The sequence below is a fragment of the Ischnura elegans genome, chromosome 1 (assembly GCF_921293095.1).
Source record: "Ischnura elegans chromosome 1, ioIscEleg1.1, whole genome shotgun sequence".
In the NCBI taxonomy this organism is placed as follows: domain Eukaryota; kingdom Metazoa; phylum Arthropoda; class Insecta; order Odonata; family Coenagrionidae; genus Ischnura; species Ischnura elegans.
Window position 1 is genome coordinate 65897720 of NC_060246.1, and position 23700 is coordinate 65921419.

The window sequence follows — 23700 nt, forward strand, 5'->3', positions numbered from 1 at the left end:
ACGGCGTATTTATCGGAGAGAAGTGTGGGAGGGGGGTGGGAGGTGAGTTAGAGCGAGCGAGGGAGGAGGATTCGGCCTTTGGAAGTTTAGATTGTGAGAAGCATGGAGGGGAGGAATGGGGAGAGGTGCCAAACGGACTCGTCTTCGGAGAGATTGAGCGAAGACTGCGGTGTTTGGTGTGGCTGCTGCGAAACATCCGCGGGGAGTGTTTATAAGGATTGGTTTACACATAATCCTCGGCAAAGGGGGGCGGGCGGGCCCTTGCATCCGCCTTTTGCATAGTTACGACTCGGCAATACTTAAAAGAGGCAACCCATCCCTGCCAGCCTCTAGAAAACCCCTTTAACCGATGCGAATGTGTAACATACCCCTACTCCGACCGCACCCTCCTCCACTTCCGCAATAACCTGAGCTCCTCCCTCTTCACTCTGCCCCCCTCGCACTGCAGATCACCGCCAACGCCATCTTCACGCAGCCTCCATCCCCCTGTACCCCTCTCCGCCTCACTCAACCATTCCCCCCCACTCTAGCGGTGAAATCTCTCCCTACCGCCAAACCCTTGTACGTGCCACTACCCTCGCCATTCTTCGCGACCTTGACGAGGTTCCATGAGGTAAACGTCATTTCCATCGAAAAACAGCCTCCTCTATTTGCGCTCAAGGCATGAAACAACGCGGTAGAGAACCGGAAACTTTGACGGTAGCTACTATTCATCGTAGAAGCCTTCGTAAGAAGGCCATTATAGATGTTCTTATCAATGTTTGTAGGTACATGTTTTTTTTTCATATAAAATAAACCTTCCGTGAGAGTTCCCATCAATTGATATTGGTGAAAATTTCCTTGGACTGGTAATATAATCACGGTACATAGGCTATCTGGTACACTGCGCAAACTAGGTCCCTCAGTCCTCGAAATTTTTCGAAATGCGAATTCAGATTATTAAATGCAATTTTCAGAAACATTTCCATGATAACAACGTAAGCCAATTCTTTTGTCCTTCTTATTCGATAAAGTAAAGTTAGAAGATTATTTTCCTGAAAATGGGGTAGACTTCATTTTTTCGCGTCTAAAGTATGATAGGCCCCGAAGACCAGTCAGCGGTAACATATACGATATGAGCGATGCCGATATTTTATTTTACCTAACTTTGCATAAATGGAACGGTTACAAGTGGCAACAGGAATTTATGTTACGGTTGAATGATACAAATATCAATCGGTGGATATAAATATCTCAACGAGGATAAATATTATTATCTCTTATTCATTTACAATTCTAGAAAAAAATCATATTTTTAATGACACGTTATGGTACCTAGGAAAGTAAATTTCCAAGAGGTACTTTACTAATAAGCAAGTTATATATTTGATCGTAAAATATTTTCCTGAAGAAATCTCGTTTTCTCCGCATATCAGGGGAATAAATATTTTAGAGTTTTCGCAAAAAAACGCCGAATTTAGATTATGTTATTTTGTCACTTTTTAAGTATAGTATTCAATACCAAGAAAGAACCTGATTCAATAGCTTCACTTGGTATATTTTATAATAATACACAACTATTGGATCGATGGAAAAAAAGGTTGAAAATTGATATTTTGGCCATATTTTTTTCATTTTCACCCACAGTATGCTGTAAGGTTTGGCCCTCTTCTTGCGCGTCTCAGGGTTTTTCGCCACGTGAATTTCGCTGAGAGTAGCGGAAATGGTAGCGTCCCTGTGAGTGGGGGCGCTTGAAGAATGAGGGGCGCCTCCTAAGATCATGCCGCCCGCTGCGCTGCACTCCCCGCATGAATCACGTTCGCTCCCGCCTCGTCAATCTCGGGAACAGGCGAAGAGATGAGCGTCTTGTCAGATCCATCCCAAGGCTGTGTCGCGAAGAATCACGCTTCTTTCTGCCTCTCTCTTGCCCCGAGCACCATTAATAAATCTTCAGCATAACTGATAGCGTGTGAACGGTAGCTTCGAGATTATTCTCGGCGATGGGATCGGAATTGAAGAATGGAGGTTGTGAGAAAATGGCAAGCAATAGTGTTATCAAGTAATCGAATATTTATTAAAATCGTGATAATCACTTATCGTGATGGACTATTACCTTAAATGTTGAGAAACTCCGTTAAACGATTACCAATGGTCTATAAATAGTGAATTTTAGCTTTATGTATTTCCATAAACTCATAAAAATATTTTTGGCATTGAAATTAGAATCGCTGTGTCATTATAATAGTAATCCTCCCTCTTTCTCTGTGCAATGGACGTCTCTCTCAGACGAACACAATCCGTTAAATTTCGCTAATTAACAATTTATAAAAACCTTGGATTGTCTTACCTTATGAATACTAAAACAAAAATCACACGTAGTATCTTCTTGATTAGAAAATAATTACATATTTTGTATTACACTCTTTGAATCTCCTTTTTCATGCAATAAATAAATCCAAATTACAAGACAAGTAATCTTAGAATCTCCGGTAGGTATGAACTATTCACTGTACAAAATGCATCCCATGAAAAATGCACCTTTATTAATATTATCGTCATTAAATCATTGTACCGATTAAGGTAGGTTTTCATGGAGTATACGAAGTATTCTGGCAATCTCCCCTCCCTTAATGGACTCTCTTCAATTCACCATTAAGTCCTACTCCTTTCATGCAATCTATAAATATTATTCTCTACTTTCCTCTCCCTCGTTTTCCCAACATTCTTCTATCTAACACTGTTTTCAATATCTCCTCCCTGCTCTTTACTCGCTCCATCCAAACCATCTGTCTCTTTTGTATCTTGCATAGAAGCTGCCTCTCTTCGCCCACCATGTTCAGCACTCCGTCGTTCCTCCTCCTCTCTGTCCACTTCACTCCGTTCTTCTTCATGCCCACATCTCGCATGCCTCCATTCTCTTGTCGTCCTCTTTCCTAAGTGTCCATGTTTCCGCACCATAAAGCGCTGAAATTTATCATTTTCACAGTCCTCATTCTTATACCGGCTACAAATTGAGGTGCTATCCACCAATCTTTTTGTGGTTCAAGTTTACACGCCCACTAGAAATGTTAGGGTTGAAGAAGTAGATGTTTATTATTACTGATCTGAGTTTTTGGGTTTTGGGCTAGTTTTTAGCAATTCGTTACATTTGGACTACCTTTTTTCTCGCTCCTACACTTCAACCTTTCTGGGATAGGTAGATATTAAGAATTACTCCCGCCGGTGCAGCTCTAGGGGTTATAGGAACGCGCAAACCTTTCCAACGCGACAAAGTTGGAGGCCGAGGGAGAGGAAAAAATACAATGGCACATGGTATCACGACGATTATTAATGGCGCACCTAATATTGTACCTCACATGATATTCAAATCATAATTTTAATCAGCATTTTATCAGAAAACAATTTGGAAATTTCGCAAGGGCAGTGACGTCATTTTTTTCGGATATGCTTTCAATTTTTATTTATGATTCACTTCGCAACATATTTTGTAATGTCTCAGATATACGAATATATTTTATTCCATGCTTAATTATTAAACTTTTAGTTAAAATGTAAGCCAACCTGCTTATTTTTAAGTTCTAATATATGTAGTGAAAAAATACGCTATTTCAGTAAACCGAGTACTCATAGACCTCGCAATTTTTGCATTTTAGCTACTTTAGCCCATTAAAAATCTCAGCATTGAAATGATTCATTTATCTAATAATTTAAATACTTTGTTCATTTGATTATTTCAATACTTTATTCAGTGAAGTATATAATATGTCATTTAAATATCGACAGGAAAATATAACAGGGAAACTCCGATAATTTTAGCTGAAGTAGATGAATTGAAATGATATAAAACTGCTTTTATGTTTGTACAAAAATGAAAAATCTTTTGTCGTTGGAGCAACCTAAAAAAAACGTATTAATCCTGCTCCATCGGTTACATTTTGCATTGATTTCACCCTGAGTGACACTTTCAGTTTTTACTATCATATAGAAATTTTAAATTCTTTCAACAGAAGATACTTTTAAATATTTTATTATATTTAAAATATGATAATGTGAAGTCATTGCAGCTACTGACGTAAAATATTCGTATTTGAGATATGAAATGTTATATTGGCAATATTATACTCCACATTCTCCTAAATTTCAAGATGTTACCTCAAGTCTTTCAAAAAGTGATGCACTGACATGCCAATACTAAATGTGACATGTAGAATAGGATTATTATTGAGTTCTCTTAAGAGTAATTTATTGTTATTACTACTACTACATATTGCTGCAAGTAGGCTATTGCCTAGTGGCAGCATTAGATTTACACACATGAATTACAAATCTAATAACAATTAAGAAACAGAAAAGGCACCTATAGTAAATAATAATACATTAATTTTAATATCATACAACTAACTGAAATTGAAATTTGACCCAAATAACCCAATTTCAAACTCTCCCTAATAAACCACTATGTAATTAACTAATAAATGACGAACACTAATTCCTAAAAATTTTCGCATTTGCAGGGAAGATCTTAAAAATAACTTTAGGTAGGTCGTTCCACTATTTTATTCCTCCCTTAAGAAAGGATCAAAATGCCTGTTTTCTGTTTTTTAATTTAATTTTGAATTCATCTTTACTTCCTATGTAGCAGGGTGAGTCCAGCTTAAGACCTATTTCTTTCCAACCCCTCTTTTTCATCATTACTTCTCGACCTTCTCGCACCTTTCCTTTTTCCGCGACGAATCATTAATTTAAAACTTAAGATATCAATTTGGTGATATGAGGAAAAATTACCAAGTTCTAAATACTGACAAATGTTGAAATTATCTATTCTTTTCGCCCTTTAAATTTCAAGATCATCTCGTGAGAATTAATTAAAATTTACTGAACATTTTCCTCAAATATATTACGACCGGTTTCAATACATTTTGTTTTTTTCGGGATGATCAGGTTATAATATATAATACATAATGTATTCAAACTTATCGTCAATATAAATTAAGGTATTTTTGACAAATTTCTGATTACTTTCAATTTACTAAGGTGATAGAATTTCTCCAGATTTTAAGCCAGAAGCAAATCTCACTGTCAAAATCTTAAATCTTAATAATCGTATCCTAGAAAGCTAAGCGAATCATTCCTCGCGAAAAAACGGTCGAACGGGAGTGATGCGTGCGATGCGATTTACGACTTTTACTTCGCAAAATTTGAGGAGTTTTTGATTGTGCAGATTCCACTCTTCCCCTTGAGTTTGAAAGTATTTTTTCCCCGCTACGGAATCTCTGTTTGCACCACTCGACCGACCACCTCCCTACCTCACTCTGGTGTGGCACACGCCCCCAAAAAACCGCGACACATGAACGTCGGCGAGCGCCGCCACGAGACTGCATAAACTATTAACAGTCCTCGTCTCGGCTCCCTATAACGCGGGAGCACGTTGGGTGACGGGAGAAGAGAGAGAGCAGGTTGCTTGACGACTCGAACTGGGTGGCCCCCAGAGAATCTTCCGCGAGGGCCTCAAGGGGACGCCCCACTCCACTGCCTCCACTCCTCTCCACTGCTCCCCCACCTCCTTCACTTACCCCCCTCCGCCTCCTCCCTCTCACCCCCCCCCCCTCCCCCGCGCTATTGGACCGAAAATGGGTCGCCGTATGAAATGTTTGCGCCCGGAGAAATGAATTCCCCACACGTATACTGAGAGGGTGAGGAGTTTCATTGTGGATGGCGTTGGTTGCAGCGTCACTTGTCTCCGTCCTCGACGCTGCTGCCGGAGAGACAGACGTCCACCTTGGGCGGGGGGGAATGGGATGGGGTGGGGAAATTATTAAGTTTCCAGCGTGTTTGTGTTCCTTTGCTTTGTCCCCCTAAATGATTCTCGGTCCTCTTGCGGTTGTGATGGAGCGTTTTTTTCTGGAGTGTTTTGTCGAGCGTTGGGAATTCGGAGCTTTGACCGACAAAACCGACGAAATGTGGTGTCTTTTAACTCTTAATCGGTGCTACTCTTCATCTTTGTGTCCGGTTGGAAAAATAGTGATTTTCTTTTGATAAATAGTAATAATTACATCCTTCACCTGTATATTTCAGAAAATAAATAGCAAAATCAATATTCTGAGGAAGTTTTTTGTATTTATTTGTTAATTTTTGTCGCTTACAAATGATTACAATGTGTTTCTATCTAATTCTGGTCTGCTTAGCTCGACGTCTCACATACACATTTCTCGAGCATCCCACCGGGTGAACAATTCCATCTTCGTCTTCATCATCGGCGAAGAAGGAGTTACCCACCTAGTGGATGACCAAAGAAATGTTCACGGTCTTAATTCGCCGGGGAAACGTTACGTCTTTCTTAATCCCGTCTCCTGTGTAACAATATGAGCTCTACACACGATCACCATGTTTTTACTAATCACTACTATAGCATAATATTAAGATTCACCCTGATATCATGAAGTGGTTTATGTTAACTGGAGCACATCTCGCCAGTCAATGAGAGATCTGGTTGGAATGGTGGTGAAAATTAATGATTCGTTGAATAGAAAACATCATTTTTTGATGCAAATTCTAATGCACCTGTGAGCTTCACAGCGTATAAACACTTTGTGAAAGATAAAGGCGTTGAAATCTTTAACTTTGTTCGCATTGAGAAATTAAATTTCATCTGTTCGTTAACAAATCTCATGTTAACAAGTCTCGTGGATTCAGTTAACGTTTTTATATGACACACTATCCTAAAACTTGGTGACACTTCGTGGAATATGAGTGGTGGACTCTATGCGGAACTACAATGGTTTTCCTAGAAGGTAAACCCCATAAAAATTCTCCTTGATATGAGGTAGATTGATGTAGTAACTAATGCTATATTTTATCGGCTTATGTCGATACCCGTGTAACTAAATTTTTCATCGTGCTTGTGAACGTAATATTTGGAAAATATTGACTGCAATATGAAATTTCCGGTGCACTTCATCAGTTAGTTAACAATTCAATCCCCCGTAATTTTATAAATAGTAATCTCTTTCATAAATTTAAGAAGTACCTCTAATATTTGACGACTTTGAAATAAAGTAGTTCAGTTTTGTGTTGAAGCCGGGCGAGTTTTACCAAATGAAGTTTTGTGGCATTTACAGTTTCAATAATGGTCATTTTACCCAAATTCCACCAAAACCTTGGTAATATTGACCCGCTAACCGATTTCGACCAATATTCTCAAATCGCCTTCATTTGATCAGAAATCCATATTGTCTTACTGTAATTCATGCAATGCTTTACAATACAATGAAATGATGTAAAACTGAAATATGATATACGTGATTAAATTTTTCAAATTTAATGCTGTACTTTCTCGATACCAGAGCTTTAAGATGAACCGTTTAATGCTAATCGAACTTCCCTGTATCTGGAATTATAGCGTCTAATGCAAAAACGCTATCGTAAACTTTCAGTTTTATAATATTCCAACCTGGTGGATGATCAAAGAAATGTCCACGGTCTTCATTCGCCGGGGAAACGTTACGCCTTTCTTAACCCTGTCTCCTGTGTAACAATATGAGCTCTTCACACGATCACCATGTTTTTACAAATCACTATTATAGCATAATATTTAAGTTCACCCTGTATCATGAATTTATCTTTTAAACCATTGTATATATTTCAAAAATACTTCTGAGCTATTGTTTTATAAACAAATGAACCGATTTTCCAAGTCTGGTCAAAATCCGTGGCCCAAAAGTCAATCACCTGGTCGAATTTGGGTGGGAAACCCCACCCCCCTATTTATTTAGCCATGTACTTTACTGCACGGTTTAAAAATCTCATTTGAATTTGATGGACTGATGATGGATGGCCGTTTTTATGTTCGCAGGTGCGTGAACTCGGAGGGCGGCTTCTTCTCGGGGAGCCTGGCGCTGAAGGGCGTTGGCGGCGGGGGGTCGGGCGAGGGCGGTGGCAGCGGCCGCGCCGGCAGCGGCGGCGACGAAGGCACCCGCGCCAAAGACCCCAACGGCCTCGACCCATTCAGCTGCGACGGAGAGCCACCGTGAGTACACACAATGCATTGGACATAGTGATTCTTAATCCGAGCCTGAGAAAAAAAATTTCTTTGAATTTATTGAATTACAATAATTTAAAAATGCATATTTCTGACCTATTTGGTCAAATTTTTATGTTTCTAGCCATAAGGTTATAGCTGTCTGGTACTATCATCTATGAATTGGCGCTTCAGGGGTCTACTAGGAATTTTGTTTTAAAAATATTCGAATACTCGTATGTTATAGCCAAAAACATACATTTTTTTGTAACTTTTAACTGGAAAGTTTTGTTTCATAGTGGGACACTTAATTATAACTGGAAAAGTTATCATTTTTAACGGCTGTAAAACGCGTTAAATATAACTTTAAAAAATAATTTGTTTCACTATAACATACTTCTTCTACTTACTTCACTATAACATACCTACTTTTTGGTTTACAATTCTCAAAACTCGCAGGGGATATCGATTAATATAATAAATGATCACATAAAACGTTTATACGATTTTGTACACGATGCACCTTAGTAGATGCATCACTCCCTCGTGAACGGTCGAATTTTGTCTCTATTTTTAACGTATTATTTGTAGGAAACTTGATAATTAATGATTCCGAAACTTGATTATTTGGGGATTTGTGGGTCAACAGCCTTGAAATTTATCTATTTATCAAATATAATCAAATCGTCCGAATAAATACCGAGGAAAATTTTTATTTAAAATTTAGCTTAAGGATGTTTAACGAGAAAATACTTGTCTTGCGGATGTGATGGATGAGGCCTCAAAATGGGGTTCGATCGCAAATGCGCATTTCAAAATAAAATATTTTTGCCTTATAATGCTCAAAAAAGTTTTCTTTTTAGATGATATACTTAGACGTCAAAAGAGATTATTTTGCAAAGACTGTGGTAAATTTAACACACATATTTTAAATTAACTCTTCATTCAATACCTGAGCCTGACACGGCGTTATTTTTATTCAAATGACATATTTGAACTCAAATTACAGTATTAGTACGTTAATGACTCAGGATTTTATATAATAAGATCTTATCTTTCATTTTTAGCATGCTTCCTATTTTTTTAATGTTACATCTTGTATCCGTTTAGGTCAAAATGACATTTTTAATCCTAGTTGAAATCCATATTTTTTCAGCAAGTACAGTCACAAGTTCAAATAAAAAGTTGCCTGCATATTTTTCAATCCAATATTCCAGAAGATTACTATTAAACTATGAAACTTTCAATTTTCCTTAATAACGTGATGGTCTATTAAGTACAGTAAAGTGGTTGGTGAATATGTTGCAGCTTTCATGGAAAAGACATTTAATCTATTTCTTAATGAAAAGTGCTCAAATGAATTACTGAATCATATATTCATATTCGCGCAATTAGCGTGTCTGAGAAAAAAATAGAACATGGTTTATTTTTCCTGCTCGCATTTGCTGTTTAAAGTCTTTTCTTAAATCATTGCCTGTGTGCTATTTACACTGTGCGTCAACTAATGCATCAGATTATTCATTCATCGTCTCTTCCTAAGTAGTTAATGTTAAATAAAGTAATAAAAGTATTACTGTTCTAATCATGATTAAGGTATGATGCTTGTAAACGGTCTGATGGAGGGAATTCATGTACAAACTATACATTTTATACACCTCTTTCTTTTTATCTAAGTTTTAGCTGTCCTATTAGCATTAGCTGAAGTGTAACAGATTCAGAATTTTAAATAGGCATTTTTCATTTCATTTGCATGTCTTACTATAGACTCTTATTTCTTCATTGAATTTTTTTCTAAAAAAATAATAAACCTTTATAATTTAATTTAAATAATGCATCGCCAATTAATGAAAGTGATTTTTTAAATATGTAAATATTTTTAATGAAGCTAATTTTCGTCTACCTTAATTAATTAATATAAAATGGAACTTACTTTTATACTATGGAATACTTATTAACTAGGGAACCTATTAAGTACTCTGAAAACTGAATGCTGTTTTTCTCTCCTTATTTTAGGCCAACGCTGGATGAAATAAGAAGTTGGGGCAAGTCATTTGATAAGCTCATGAAGAACTCAGGTATGTACAATGGTATTCTATTAGGTGTTGCAAATAAAGTTAATAAGTATATGGACAGTTTTGCGTATGAAGATGAAAAAATCATGGTTAGCATGTAGCAGTCTCTTCTGCTAAATCCCTAAGCGCATTTCAAATATTTTCACGATGCAAATAAATATGAAATAAAAAAAAGAATAACGATTACCTCAAAAATATTACTTTTTGATGTCGCATTTATGCCTTCTCATCTATTCAGCATGGTATAAGAAGATATTATATTTGGAGATATTTTTCTTGCATCTTCACACTAAAGTTATATTCTCTCAGGATTAAAAATGCCTTTCGAGTCACATTAAAATTGCCCTCCAACATTATTATTGATGGGAAATGGCAAAATTTATGATTGATTTTTACCCCTAACAGTACTTCAATCATAATTATCAAAGGCTTTATACAATTTAAAAATAATAAAGATATTTATTTCACTGCCCAAAAATTACATCTAGATACATTAGTTATAACCGTGAAATTAGGCACCACAGAAGATACAATCTTTCATAGGGGTTGCCATTCAACGAAAATAAGAAAATTCTTGGCGGTACATTTTACAAAACAGGTTTAAACGAAAGCATCTCATCTATCTATTCATCATAGTAACATGTGTCCTTAAATTATGAATAAAATAATGATGTAATAGGATGAATAAAATGACCATAAATATACAATAAATTAGATTAGTCATGGTGAATTAAAAACACAGTACTATTCCACAAACTTATATTTTTGCAGTCTACTAGTTTCGATGTTTACACCGTCATCATCAAGACTAACTGAGAATAGCATACAACATCCACATCCCTTCCCCATAATTAAAATAAAAAAAACAATCAGAAATACTGAAAAGAAAATGACTATTTAAATAGCAGAAACCACATTTACAGAAATCCACTGGAGACAGCCAGAAGGCTGGGGCTAGTGATAATAATCAAAACAGAAATTCCGGCGAGGCGAGGCGAGCCTTATTTATCCAACAATAGTGAGATTAGATTAGAACAATTACAATTTCATCACAATATTTGTGCAATGACCAGGGACGAGACATCTATTGTTCATGTTTCTCTTTCTTATCTTTCAGCGGGGCGGAAAGTGTTTCGAGACTTCCTCAAGTGCGAATATAGTGAGGAAAACATCCTATTTTGGTTGGCCTGCGAAGAGCTCAAGCGGGAAGCGAACCCGGAGGCTATCGAGGAAAAAGCTCGATTTATCTACGAGGATTACATCTCCATACTATCGCCAAAAGAGGTGAGGATATCAACAGGCGCTTTCACTGGTGCAATGTTAAAATAATAGAATAGAAAGTTTACACCCTTGTTCTTCCGCTATTCTGACCGATTTGTGAAGTAGAATATGCACTGTTCCTATCTTTCATCTCCTTGAAAAACATTTGAATCAAGTACCATTTATAATTACATCTATAACATTGGCCTACCCTTACTTTTAACAAGTAATGCGTAAAATGTTATTTTATATATTTTTTGACACAAGAATAACGTTTTTTGGATTAGGGATCAGCTTTTTAATGGTACAACTCTCAAGGAATGCGCATATTTGCAGGCCTGGTTTAATGCATTTTACTACTTATGCCACTCAATTTAGACATTGAAACTTTTTAAACCGTCGCATATCAATTGATTGCACTGCAGATTCATAATTGGTAAAATTATTTAAATTTACTACTTAAAAATTTAGCTCTTAAAAATCAAAAATGTCCCAGGATTTCCCAGCGTCTGCTAAAGAGATTTTTTTCAAAATTCCGCGTCTTGGGGTTATTGGGTTTAAGCTCCCGGATGCTTCGCTACCCGCACAACAATTCGTCGCGCGGGTCACACGCACACACGGGGCATAGAATTTTATCTCCCAACGTTTGTGCAGCTTACGCTTGACGCTTACGCTTGCAGCTTACGTCTGTGTTGGATTTGGTTTTTGATTCATAGTTCTTTGACTATTTCATTCCATTTTTTATTTAAAAAAATTAAGTGTTATAAATTACATCTTGTTTTTCACTTTATGCATCAAATGATGCACAAATGTCAGTTTCACAGTTTAAATTTGAGTGTAATTGTTATCTTCTACATTCTTCATAGTAGGATAGTTTTGCAAGATTATTTTTATTTTTCACTTAAACTACGTTCCCCAATCACTTTCTAAGCCTACCGTTCGAATTCTGGAGTAAGGGTCCTCATATTTTCCTCTGTTTATCCCAAATGTATGTTTTCACGCCTATTATACAGTAGGTAATTCTTGGAATTTTTCATGAATTCTCCTAGTTAGAAATAAAATTTATACAGTAGGTAATTCTTGGAATTTTTCATGAATTCTCCTAGTTAGAAATAAAATTTATACAGTAGGTAATTCTTGGAATTTTTCATGAATTCTCCTAGTTAGAAATAAAATTTATTTCAAAAGCATTATATTGTGAATGGCTGCCGGTAAAAAAGCTATGGAAATTCAATGTTTGTGAATGGTAATGCATACCCTGATTTTTATTAATAAAACTATGACTGTTGAAATTTTTTATGATCAGTCGTGAGTATTTTCTGTACCACCATCGAAGTTGTTGAGGAATACGTACTTTAAAGATAAATAATAATTATTTATTTACTGTTTCAAAGTAACATAATCCTGACTTAGGAGTCGCCATTCCTTTCTGTACTTCTACCCTCTACGTAGCCCCAGTTGGTCAATGTGCCATCCTCCTAAGGAAAATAATATTTATTTTTCTTCAACGGCATGAAACTCATGACTACACGTTAAATTATCCGCCAGTTATATTTTGACACTCATTTTGTCTGCCTCTCCATACCAAGAGGGTCTTGGGAATCGCATAACCTAAATTTTACTTGTCTGAAACTGATAATTAATACATTGGGTCGGATTATGTTAAAACCATGAAAATTATCTCGGATACTAAACCAAGGCTAACTATGCGTATCTCGCAGGATAAATGCCTATAAAAATATGGAGGAAATGGAGAATTAATTGTTGCGGGTGGTTGTTTAAATTATATCACATCAGAAGTTTTATTCTATCTTTAAGGAATCTTTCGGTGAGAAGGGAGTTTCTAAAGGGGGAACATTTCCTATTTAACTATTAACTATATTAATAACTCGATATTTGTTTATTTTCATAAATATCACGTTTTTACATTTTTCGCGATTGAATTTATATTCACCTTTTGGGTATATAGCTACTAGGTTCTTGACCCTTTCCCATTTTCTCATTGTAGTCTTTTATTTGATTTGTATTCAAATACGGTCTTTGAAAAATCTTGAGTCATTTAATGGACAGCAATTGGATAGTTTCAAAAAAAATAATGCATATGTTATCATCCCATTAGGAATGGCAATGACAGTTACGGAGTTGATTGATATGAAATGAGTGATTGTATTTATTATTATTTCATCCGGCCATGATAAACAAAACAGTGCAGTGCAATCAAGTGCAGTTTTTGAAAACATGTTTCATTGGAAGTGTTAACATTAGCTCGATACAATACCGAGAACCTACGTCATTGCGTATAATGCTCAGTCATATACATGCACAGCCGCTGAAGATTTTATTTCAGCCTTTTTGATCGATATTACTTTTAAAATACCGCGGTTGCTACTGATCAAAATGGGAAACAATTTTCATTATAATCATTTTCATTTTTTTATTTACATTTGGCTTATTTCCATGTAGTTGATACTAGTAGATGAATTCACATATGCAGGTAGTGGCTTTTAAATTTCTCACGTTGATAGGTTTGTATTGCCACCTAAAAAGGCAAGTGGGTACTTAAATTTTTAAGATAATATTTCTGTTTTTGTATAGTTACTATCCTTTTTTAAATTGACCTCATGCTTCCAAAATGTAAAAATAGATTCTTAGGCAAGCGAAGGTTGAAAAAAACTCAATTTAATAATATTTGTAATTTATTCCTCCATTAGTGGCAAGAGTGGTGGATAAGAATTGGTTGATACAAACCGGATACTTAAATATGGGAATATCTACACCCAGAGATATAAAATTTTGGGTGCTATTGTTTTGTCGTATGTTCTGAGGATGACAATCATTTCTAACCTTCATCAATTTCATACAATACAAATAAAATCTTGGGTAAATACAAAGATACAAAACTATCAGTATAAATTTTGTAGTAGTAAGCAATATTCTTTTCCATAATTTAGGAAATTTTACTAAGATATGATATTCATCATTATTAACATACACCTTAACAGACATCATTTGGTTAAGAATACTCTCATATACGTAGTAGTAAAAATGCAGTCTCATATATAATCTGAATATAATATTATAACTTATAAGTAGCATATATAATAATAAAATCTCATATATGGTAGTAAAAATTCTATGGTGGTAAACTATAAAAAAACTATTGCGGTAAAAATTCTTAATTCGTAACAATTTGAGGTCGACATACTGTTTTAAAGTTGAGGTTTGGTTAAATACGTGGTTTTATATATTCTAGTATTACAAAATTTTACTCTTTATATTCTGGTTTATTCTTTCACTACATATAATTTTCCTTCTTTGATGGTTGATAACTACATTTCAAGATTTAAAAAATATATGTGATCGTATTAATGCTCTTGAAAATATAGACATCGTTACCTTATCGTACATTTACAGGCCTAGGAAGTAAATTATATTGTGTAGATCTTGGCAATCTTTGTCCATTTTTAGGGCACTATCACAGGTCTTTCAACCGTTAAAAACATATTAGAAGTTGTTAATGACTTTTACGTTTAACCATCCACTCCCGCCAGGAATAATATGAGTCAAGCCCATCCAAATTCCCTCCATTGGCTATCTAAAATCTGCAGCTGAAGAGATTCTGATAAAAAAATATGAACATGTAGTAGATGGCACATAGTTTAATTTCTTAAATTCACCTTATCTTCAGACAAAATGATAAAGAATTATTTTATAGATAGGAATATTGACTTCTCGACCTTATATCAATCAGAGGGATTTTTTTGTGGTTTTAGGAGTTATTTTTGGTCGTAATTAAAATACTATATGATTTTGATTTAGATCTTAGAGGTTAAGATTTAGCTTTTTATTACAAGAAAGGAGCCTGCCTGAGCTGTGCTGGGCACCTTGAGTACCATCTATAAATTAGAGCGCATGATTATTGGAAATAATTATTTTTACCAAAACATTCTATCGGGATGGTGGCGATAAGGTTTCGAGGCAGACAAGACTAATGTTAAAACAAATAATGGAAACTATGTTATAATTCATGGCAGCATTCGCATCTGACTTATTTTTAGCTAAAATTAACATTTAATGGGATTAAATCAATTGGGGGAAAAACGACTGGTAAAAAAAATATGATTTTACCGAATTCTATCTGTGCAGCTGCTTTCTTATTCCTTGGGTCTAGATCCATTTTTACAAATAATCTGGCAGCGCTTCGCCATTTTTATTTTGAGGTGTTATCTTGGTGGCAATATGGTTCACATAGATACCCTGTCTTAACGTCGGTTATTTTTCAACTTACTAAGCCTCGAAGATATCGGAAATAATTTTTGTAATAATCCCCAGTGTATCGAGATTAAATCACCTTTTGTCTGAATTCACTCTTTGTAAGCGTAAAATCATCGTAACTTCTCTCTGTCATAATTACTCTTTCAGAAACCGAAATACTGCCTTTCTTTAGGCTTCTTTCCCGGCGACGATTCTGAAAGAATTTTACTAACCCTTACTGGCCGCCCACACAAATATAATCAGTGATTTGACATAGTTCTACCTATAAACAGAAAGAATGGTTTCAAGAAAAATCTCATTTACCTCTCAATGTTGTTTATTTATGACCCAATTGTGTCAAATAAGGGGCCAGCGGTAGCCTAGTGACTAGAGCGCTTGGCTCTGGATTCAATGGTCTTGGGCTCAAATCACAGGGGTAGCTTTGGGACACAACTACAGAAAATCTCGAAGTGGAAAGAGACTCTCTCGAATCTCGAATAAGCCTGAATATGTGAGATTCACATATTCGTAATGTTGTTCGTAATTCCTCCCCAGCCCTCTTGGGTGAATTCCTCCCCAGCCCTCATTTTTCCAAACAAACATATCGGTTGAATAGCTGAGTGAAAGTGAAGTAAGATGTGATATTATCAGGTTACCAGTTCCTTTGTTTTCAACCAATGAGCAGGGAAATTTATGTTTATTTTTTAATCATAATTCATGCGGGATACATGCATACCTCCTTACGTCGTCTTTGGCCAAAATGTCAGTTTGGATCATATCAAACCAACGCAACAAAATTCTTAAGCCAGCGCATTATGCGAATGTGCAACATCATGAATCGTCCCTTCCCATAATGAGCCCATGAGATTCGACGCGACGAATTCTCGTCGCTTGTCATGCCACCACCCCCGACTTATTTATCCCACATCGCACACCTTATCTCCCAAATCCTCTCTAATCAGGAATCTCTGCCCACCCGCAGGTGTCCCTAGACTCGAGGGTCCGGGAGCTCGTCAACCGCAACATGAAGTCCCCGACGCCGCACACGTTCGACGAGGCGCAGCTGCAGATCTACACGCTCATGCACCGGGACTCGTACCCGCGCTTCGTCAACTCCGCCCTCTTCAAGAAGCTCGCGCAAATCACGAACAACGGAGGGGGCGGGGGCTCGTCGGGGGCCGCGATGGTGGGGACCCCCACGTCGGGGGGCGGACTGGGGCGGAAGGAGAGCAACGCGTGAGACGCGGCGGAGGAGTAAAAGAAGAGGCCTACCAAGCGATGAGGAGACGGAGGAGGCGACGGTGGAGGTCCGGGCCGGCGGTGGAGCAGCTGCCGCGGTCGCCGTAGCGGAGGCAGTGTGGAGGAGGCGGTGCGGAGGAGAAGACGGTGTGGAGGAGCCAAATACCCCCGGTGGGTGCGGAGAGGGGTCGCGGCGAAGATATATACCCCCAAGTTCACGACGTGGGAGCGGTGTGTTTGGTGGTGATATAGGGGGGGAAGGGTGTGTGTACCGCTAGGGTTCCTGCCCTGCTCACCTGTCCCTCCCGCGCCCACCCTTCAGCACCCTTCCCATTGTCAGGGAGAGAAGGGGTCAGGGGAGAGGAGGAGGAGGGTGAGAGGGCCGCCCCTTGTTCGATGGGGCAATCGAGTGATGTCCTATAGAGGGTTCGTCTGGAGAGGCAGTGGGTGGGGGCAGCGTTCTTTTATTTTCCTCGTCCTTGGGAGGAGACGAAGAGGGCAGGGGTGCGTAGAGAGTGTACGGCGGAATGGGGTCAAATTTAAAATTCACCACCGGGTGGTGTGCAGTTCATTTACTAGCCATTCCCTCGCGCAAATAAGATGTCCTCTGGCAAGAGAGAGAGAGAGTGAAATTGATTCCATGTATTGCTGGCGGTGCATCTAAAATAGTCTTGTGTTACTCTTATTTATGTCCCTTTAAAGAGATCTTTACTTTTATTCCTCTATCCCTTCCGACGATCTCATCTTACGAAACCCTTTCTTCACACAAATCCTGCATTTTTTCTTTCTCGTATCGCGATGGTGAGGGAGAGATTGGAGCGAGAGTGGCCGAAGCCAAGGCTGATATGCTTTTGTCACTCCATAATGACTCCGGGCATTAACGTGCATTCTCGTTCGAGGTGCTCTTTCTATGACATGTTATATGTCTTGATCAAGAGTTTTTTGGGGTATTTTTACTTGATTTTTCTAAATTTTGATGATGCTCGTAAAGTGAATAAATTGGGTAACATATTATTAAAATGTACAGATTTGTAATTGAAGGTCGTGTTAAGCATACAGTTTTCCCTCATAAATTGAGGTCACTATCGTTTAATGACTATCAGTAAATTGTTGGGCGATTTAATTTTTCCGAATTTTTTTCTCAACTTGCTACTTATACAGTGTGCTCCATGTACTATAAAAATATCATCGTTCGCAGTGAAAAGTATCGACATAAACGAGCGTTATATTGAGATTTTACGCTCACTTTATTCTCAAAAATGTACTTTGCAATAAGACACTAAATAAACCTACATTTATTAAGTCACCATTGCACGTTCTATATTCAATTGTATCCACAATATTTTACTCTATTCTGAGATTATCGGAGCAATTTTTCTCCTACAAGCCCTCATAAATGGAGAACAAGGGCCATATTCGAACACTTGACGGCTCATGGTAAAAGTTTTGACTGATATCACAAACAGTAGAGGTCGTCCACTAATTTTTGTCATCATTCTCCATTTAATTTTAACGATAACTTCGGTCTACAAAATGTTAAGATTCGTATATGATAGCCTAACGTCATGGTGCAATAAGAACCATGGCTTTTATATCATCGGTCTAAACCTTCTGGGTAAGGAAAGAGAATAAGCAAACGATGATAAGCATATTATTTATTTTTTAATAAAACTGACTAATTACGGCCTATAACAAAACTGTGCCTTCTATGACAAAACTTTAAACAACCTGGCTATATTTGCTAAAAGTTTGCTCATTATTAGCCTATTTTTTAGAATATATGCCACGTTCAAGTTGGGAGTATTGCATAAGTATTTCACGCGATGGGAAATGTTTAAATATTTACGATAGATATCTCAGAAAGAACGGGTGAACGAACACCTAGTATGGAAAACCAGGACAATACGAGGAAACTAATGATTTTTAATACGGTGCCTTTTAAGGCTTTATCCTACGCATTAACTAAGGCATTAGAAAACCTTCAATCGCTGCAAACGTTATGGTTTGCTGAAACAAATTAAATGTCCAATGCCATAATTTAAATTTGAATGAACTGATGCAATGTTTAAAATTTTCACTCCACCGTGGACTGAGGAAGCTGGAAGAAGAAAAGACTTTTACTGTCATATGCATATTGGTATGCATAAATGTTCGACGCCCATTCTCTCAAGTAGTTTACTATGAAGTGATACGTAATACCTTGAAAACTAACCTTCCATTCCAGGGAAGATTAAGATCAAAAGCGTGTAAGTTAAGCCTATTGAGTAATTTTAAGTATGAAGCTCTGGCATTTACTCTCTGGTGGCATAAAAGGCGAATATTTGTGAATAGCAGGCTACCATATTCAAAGGAATTCTAAAAGAAGTATTTAATTCAGGATGGGAAATACAGGATAATATAGGACAATTATAGAAAATGGTTTTCTGCCACGAGACACCCGTTTGGTCCTTATTTTCGGACGACAGTTCCGGGCCAAACGTGAAGTTGACATGATGATGAAGACTCCGATATACCTTTGTCTCTGATTGGTAAAAACCGTGGTCAAAATTCTTCATAACGCGTTATTTTTTTCTATTTTTTTTAAGGTGGCATATTTTGATTTACCGAATATCATCGGGTCTTAAGGTCCTCCTGCTGTCGAAAACCCCTTACCATGTCTATCTCTCCATTACCCCAAATTATTCCTCTGTTTCCTAGCAAGAACAGAGCCATACCTCTTTAATCAATGATATTCTTGTTGCGACTTATGGTTCAACATTCGAGACATCCACACTAATCAGAGTGCTCTTTGCAAGAACACTTGGCGCGAGGAACCTGCCCTCTTAAAGATGCCATCCTTAGAATCATATCTCAGGAGAGATATTTTCTTTATGATTGAAAATGAGTTACTTCGTATCATCGTAACGTATTACGATCGTCTGTTATTTTAGGACGCCGCATTGTCAGAGAAACAAGTCTCTCAGGTGGCCAGATATAAGCGTGGGGAGTGATATGTAGATGAAGGTCGGATAGCGCAGGTGGGGATTAGGTAGAAATATGCAAGGTCAAGATAATCAGTTGATGTGGGATAAATATGGTGACAAATATTTTTTAAAGTTACGGAAATGGGATACATTAATCTTAACAACGGGGTGATAAGGATTAATAAATCTGACGGTTGATTACTATTCTAAATGTCACAGGCGTCAAAACAAATTATGTCACCAAATATTTGTCAAGCCAATTGACAATTCTCCTCATAAGAACATAGTACTCCTCTCGTGGCGAAAGACCCTTACGAAGGCTATGGCAGTTACATAGACCCGTTGGCCACCGGGTAGAACATTTACCTTGCTAATGATACGTAGCAGCAAAAATCGGGTAGGTTTCAATGAATTGGACAGGAGAAAAATTAATTAATAATGAATGGGACGAGTAAGTAATATATAATCGGTTGGTTTTCGGGTTTAACTCCGCATAACCTCCGTCCCCTTAACACAGTCTTGAAAAGTTGCCATTACTTGCGTTTTTTACTTTGGTAACAGCCTTCTCGATTTATACTATAATGGAGACGTCCGAAAATGGCCACTATGGTAACTTACGTTGACACCTTAGAGCTGACCGCGTTTAGTCGTTTACTATGTTTTGTTCCATGTTACTTCCTCGAGTAATGCGTTTGCAATTGGAAAGAAGGTATGCAGGAAAACCAAATTTAATAGGGTAGCGATTCCAGCAGCGGGAACGTGGGCGTCAGAAGTGTTCATTCCCTCATGAATCCGTCTGCCACCTCACCTCCCTTCGCCTAAACACCTCTCTCTCTCTCTCTCTTTTTCTTCTGGCCAGTGGCGAATCAGGCCGTTCTCCACACTGCCCCACCTCTTAATAATGTAATATATAGCTCTTATACCTCCCTGTCACTGCACCCTCCTCCCGCACTCCGGGAAGATTAAGGGGACCAAAAAAATGATGAAAACTTCAAGTGCGAAGCGAGGGGTCAATGGTGGAAATCGCGAAACAAAAACATCACGAATTAATCAAGTACGCATCCCATGTGGCGTGTGTTGTTGGACTCGCAAAACGTTGGAACTTTCACATGTAACATACTTTAGAATATCTCTCTCTTCCTCCCACAAATACGATACAAAATAGACCTTTTGGTGGTAATGGGTTTCGTCTTTCGCTCGACTCAAGCGTCTTCGAGATGGGAACATTTTCGCCGTCATTAAGGCTAACGATTTTGCTGTCGTCATTACGATCGCCGTCGTGACACAGTTCAGATGGCTCTCACATTGCATTAATCCCCACATGCTTCCTGTTTGGAACCTCTTGGCCAAAAAAAAGTCTCAAATCATTGACCTGCTATATTCAAATACCGAAAAAAAACTTTTCCTTTCGCGTCTACCTCCTCGCCTTAACGTGGGCTTATTTCTCCCTTCAACGACTATCCTTGATCTCAAAATCCATTCATCCTTCCTAAGCAAAGGCCGTTGCGAGCAGGGAGTGGGGTATTCGAACCACTCCCTGAATTTTGTGGTGTCGTTGCCCTTGGCGAACCATTCCCAAGTGAGCCACAGCCCTACGATATTCACCAAACCCAGCAAGTGAAACTTCCCCAATACCCCCAACACTCCCTCCAAGAAGTCTAAAAAGACCCTAGCGAGCGGGAGTCCGTGGGCTCAACTCCCCTCAGATACGGTCTTTGAGTGATCCCTCCCCAAATTTACCCCCTTCGCCCCGTATTTTTTTTTCTCACTAAGGCCTTGATCCTAAGTCTCCACTACCGAAGAGAAAGAAAAAAAATAAGTGTAGCAGAAACCTTTGGTACGTAATGAGAAAGCTTATGCCTCATTCACATTACGATTGTTCCAGCGATTGTCAGAACTATCGTGCATTCACACGACGATTGTTAAAACCTGTGCTGCCCTCTTGTGCTGACATCTAAAGTGAACGAGAAATTGACGGTTGGCAAAGCTGTTGAGGTATACAGGGACAAATTATTACTGTGTTCAACGTGTATTTACCGAATAATTTTTCTTCCGCCCATATTCTTCCTTCCTAGGCCAAATTCACGAAAAAAATAGAGCTTCACGAGCTTTTCGTCTTTCTCTTGTCGCTTCCGTTTCCGGTCTCCCAGCGCCTAACCATCGTACAGTGGCAACGTTCGGAACAACGTCAACTATTGTCAGGGCATGCTTTCACACGGCTAGTTCGGCCAACCATCGTTAGGACGATCGCTCGAACAATCGTAATGTGAACGAGGCATTAAACTTGCGTGCGACCGCGGGGAGCGGAGTGAAATTTGGAGAGGTGTCGGGAATGGTTTTGAACCGTGCGCAAGAAAGGCCGCGGGCGGAAGGTTGAGCTCCGGCGGTGGAAGGCGACCCTCCCACTCGGCAGCCACCGTTACGCTGGAGTCGGGAGCCGGAAAAGGCCTCGCGAGGTCACCTTCGTCTTAGATCTGCTCCTTCCGTGACCGCTCCTCCAAGTCTCTGCGAAAGAATAGTAATAATTATATTTAATAATAATAAGGTAATGATGCCCTCCACCCATACGTTACCACACGCTCCCATCTTTTAACCCTTCCCCCCCCCCACTTCTCCCACTCCTCCTGTGCTCGCTACAAACTATAAATCCCCCTTCCCCTCTCTCTCAAGAAGATGGCCGGTGGGCGACACAAAAGAGTCCTTCAGGCCATATTTTCGTTTTTTTTTTTTCTTTTTGCTGCCCGGGGACGGCCGTGTTAAAAAAATAAAACACGTCCTCCAGACTCCCGAGGACTGAGTGAAGGTCAAGAAAGAAGAATTGAAGGTGATGGATAGAAGTATAGAAGAAATAAAGTGATAAATTTACCCCATCCCCTTCCCACCCGTTGAAAATAAAGCCCCAAAAAAGTGCCGATGACGCTGGACGCAAGTCACTGCTTATGTTACGCACATCGCCCCAAAGACTTGTACAAGCATTTAAAAAAAATTAAAATAAAAAAGTTTGAATGTTGTTACGGTATTAAAAAAATTGAGTGCACAGAGGAAAGTGGACAGGGAAAAGTGCAAAAATATTTGGAAGCTCAAGAAAGGAGGAAGAAAAAAAATATATGAAAATATAAACATATACACATATACATAAATATATATAAACATAAAATGAGAACTACAACTTGTGGTGTAGCGAGGAACACGTTTTTTCTTTCATTTTTATGTGTTTTTAAAAAGAGGAATGAGATGAACCAATCGCTCAGCGATGGTATTCGAGTGCCCCGCGCCCCAGTGGGTCAAATCACCGACAGTTTTGATGGGCTTGTGGAAATAATTATTATGTATCTATATATGCCATGATCCTTCCGAAATTTCCAGATTCAAAGTGCTGAGGTTTGGCCGCTCTTCAATATAAATCGCGGCTTCATGGTGACTTTGGTGGGTACTCATGTAACGCGAACGTAAAGTGCGGTAGGGAATAGGTCCCGGCCCTCTCGAAAGGAGATGCCCGGATTATAATATATATAAATACATGTATTACAAAAAAAGAGCCTAATTCCCATCGCGCTTGAATTGACCAAAGAAAAAAAACAAACTTAATACGTTGGTATGCTATGAGAATAATTTTTAAGTACTGAGTGTGTAAATGAGTTACGTGAGAATTTATGCAGAGAAAAAAATATTAGGCAAAACGGTGAGCGCGAAGTGAGTGAGGGATCAGAGGAGGCTTATGGGTACACGTAATAAGCACATACACACCCACACATACATAAAAAAACAGATGCATACATACAAACAAATAAAACACACACACACACACACTGAGATGTGACTTCGGAAAAGATTAATGCAATCCCTGTGTTTTGTACACAAAAGTAGAATGTACACAATAAATATTACTTAGGTAATGGCCTATTTTAAAACGCAC

The 23700-nt window shown here is 38.2% G+C and overlaps 1 protein-coding gene across 1 annotated transcript in view; it reads left to right on the top strand.

Annotated features, from left to right (window-relative positions):
* Positions 1 to 21686, top strand: part of LOC124154072 (regulator of G-protein signaling 20) — a 72106-nt gene extending 50420 nt beyond the window's left edge. The window contains exons 4-7 of the mRNA XM_046527608.1: positions 7832 to 8005; positions 10010 to 10071; positions 11186 to 11352; positions 16565 to 21686. Coding sequence (XP_046383564.1) covers positions 7832 to 8005; positions 10010 to 10071; positions 11186 to 11352; positions 16565 to 16822 — 661 coding nt within the window. The 3' untranslated portion in view covers positions 16823 to 21686. The remainder of the gene's footprint in view (positions 1 to 7831; positions 8006 to 10009; positions 10072 to 11185; positions 11353 to 16564) is intronic.
* The last annotated feature ends 2014 nt before the right edge of the window (positions 21687 to 23700 follow it).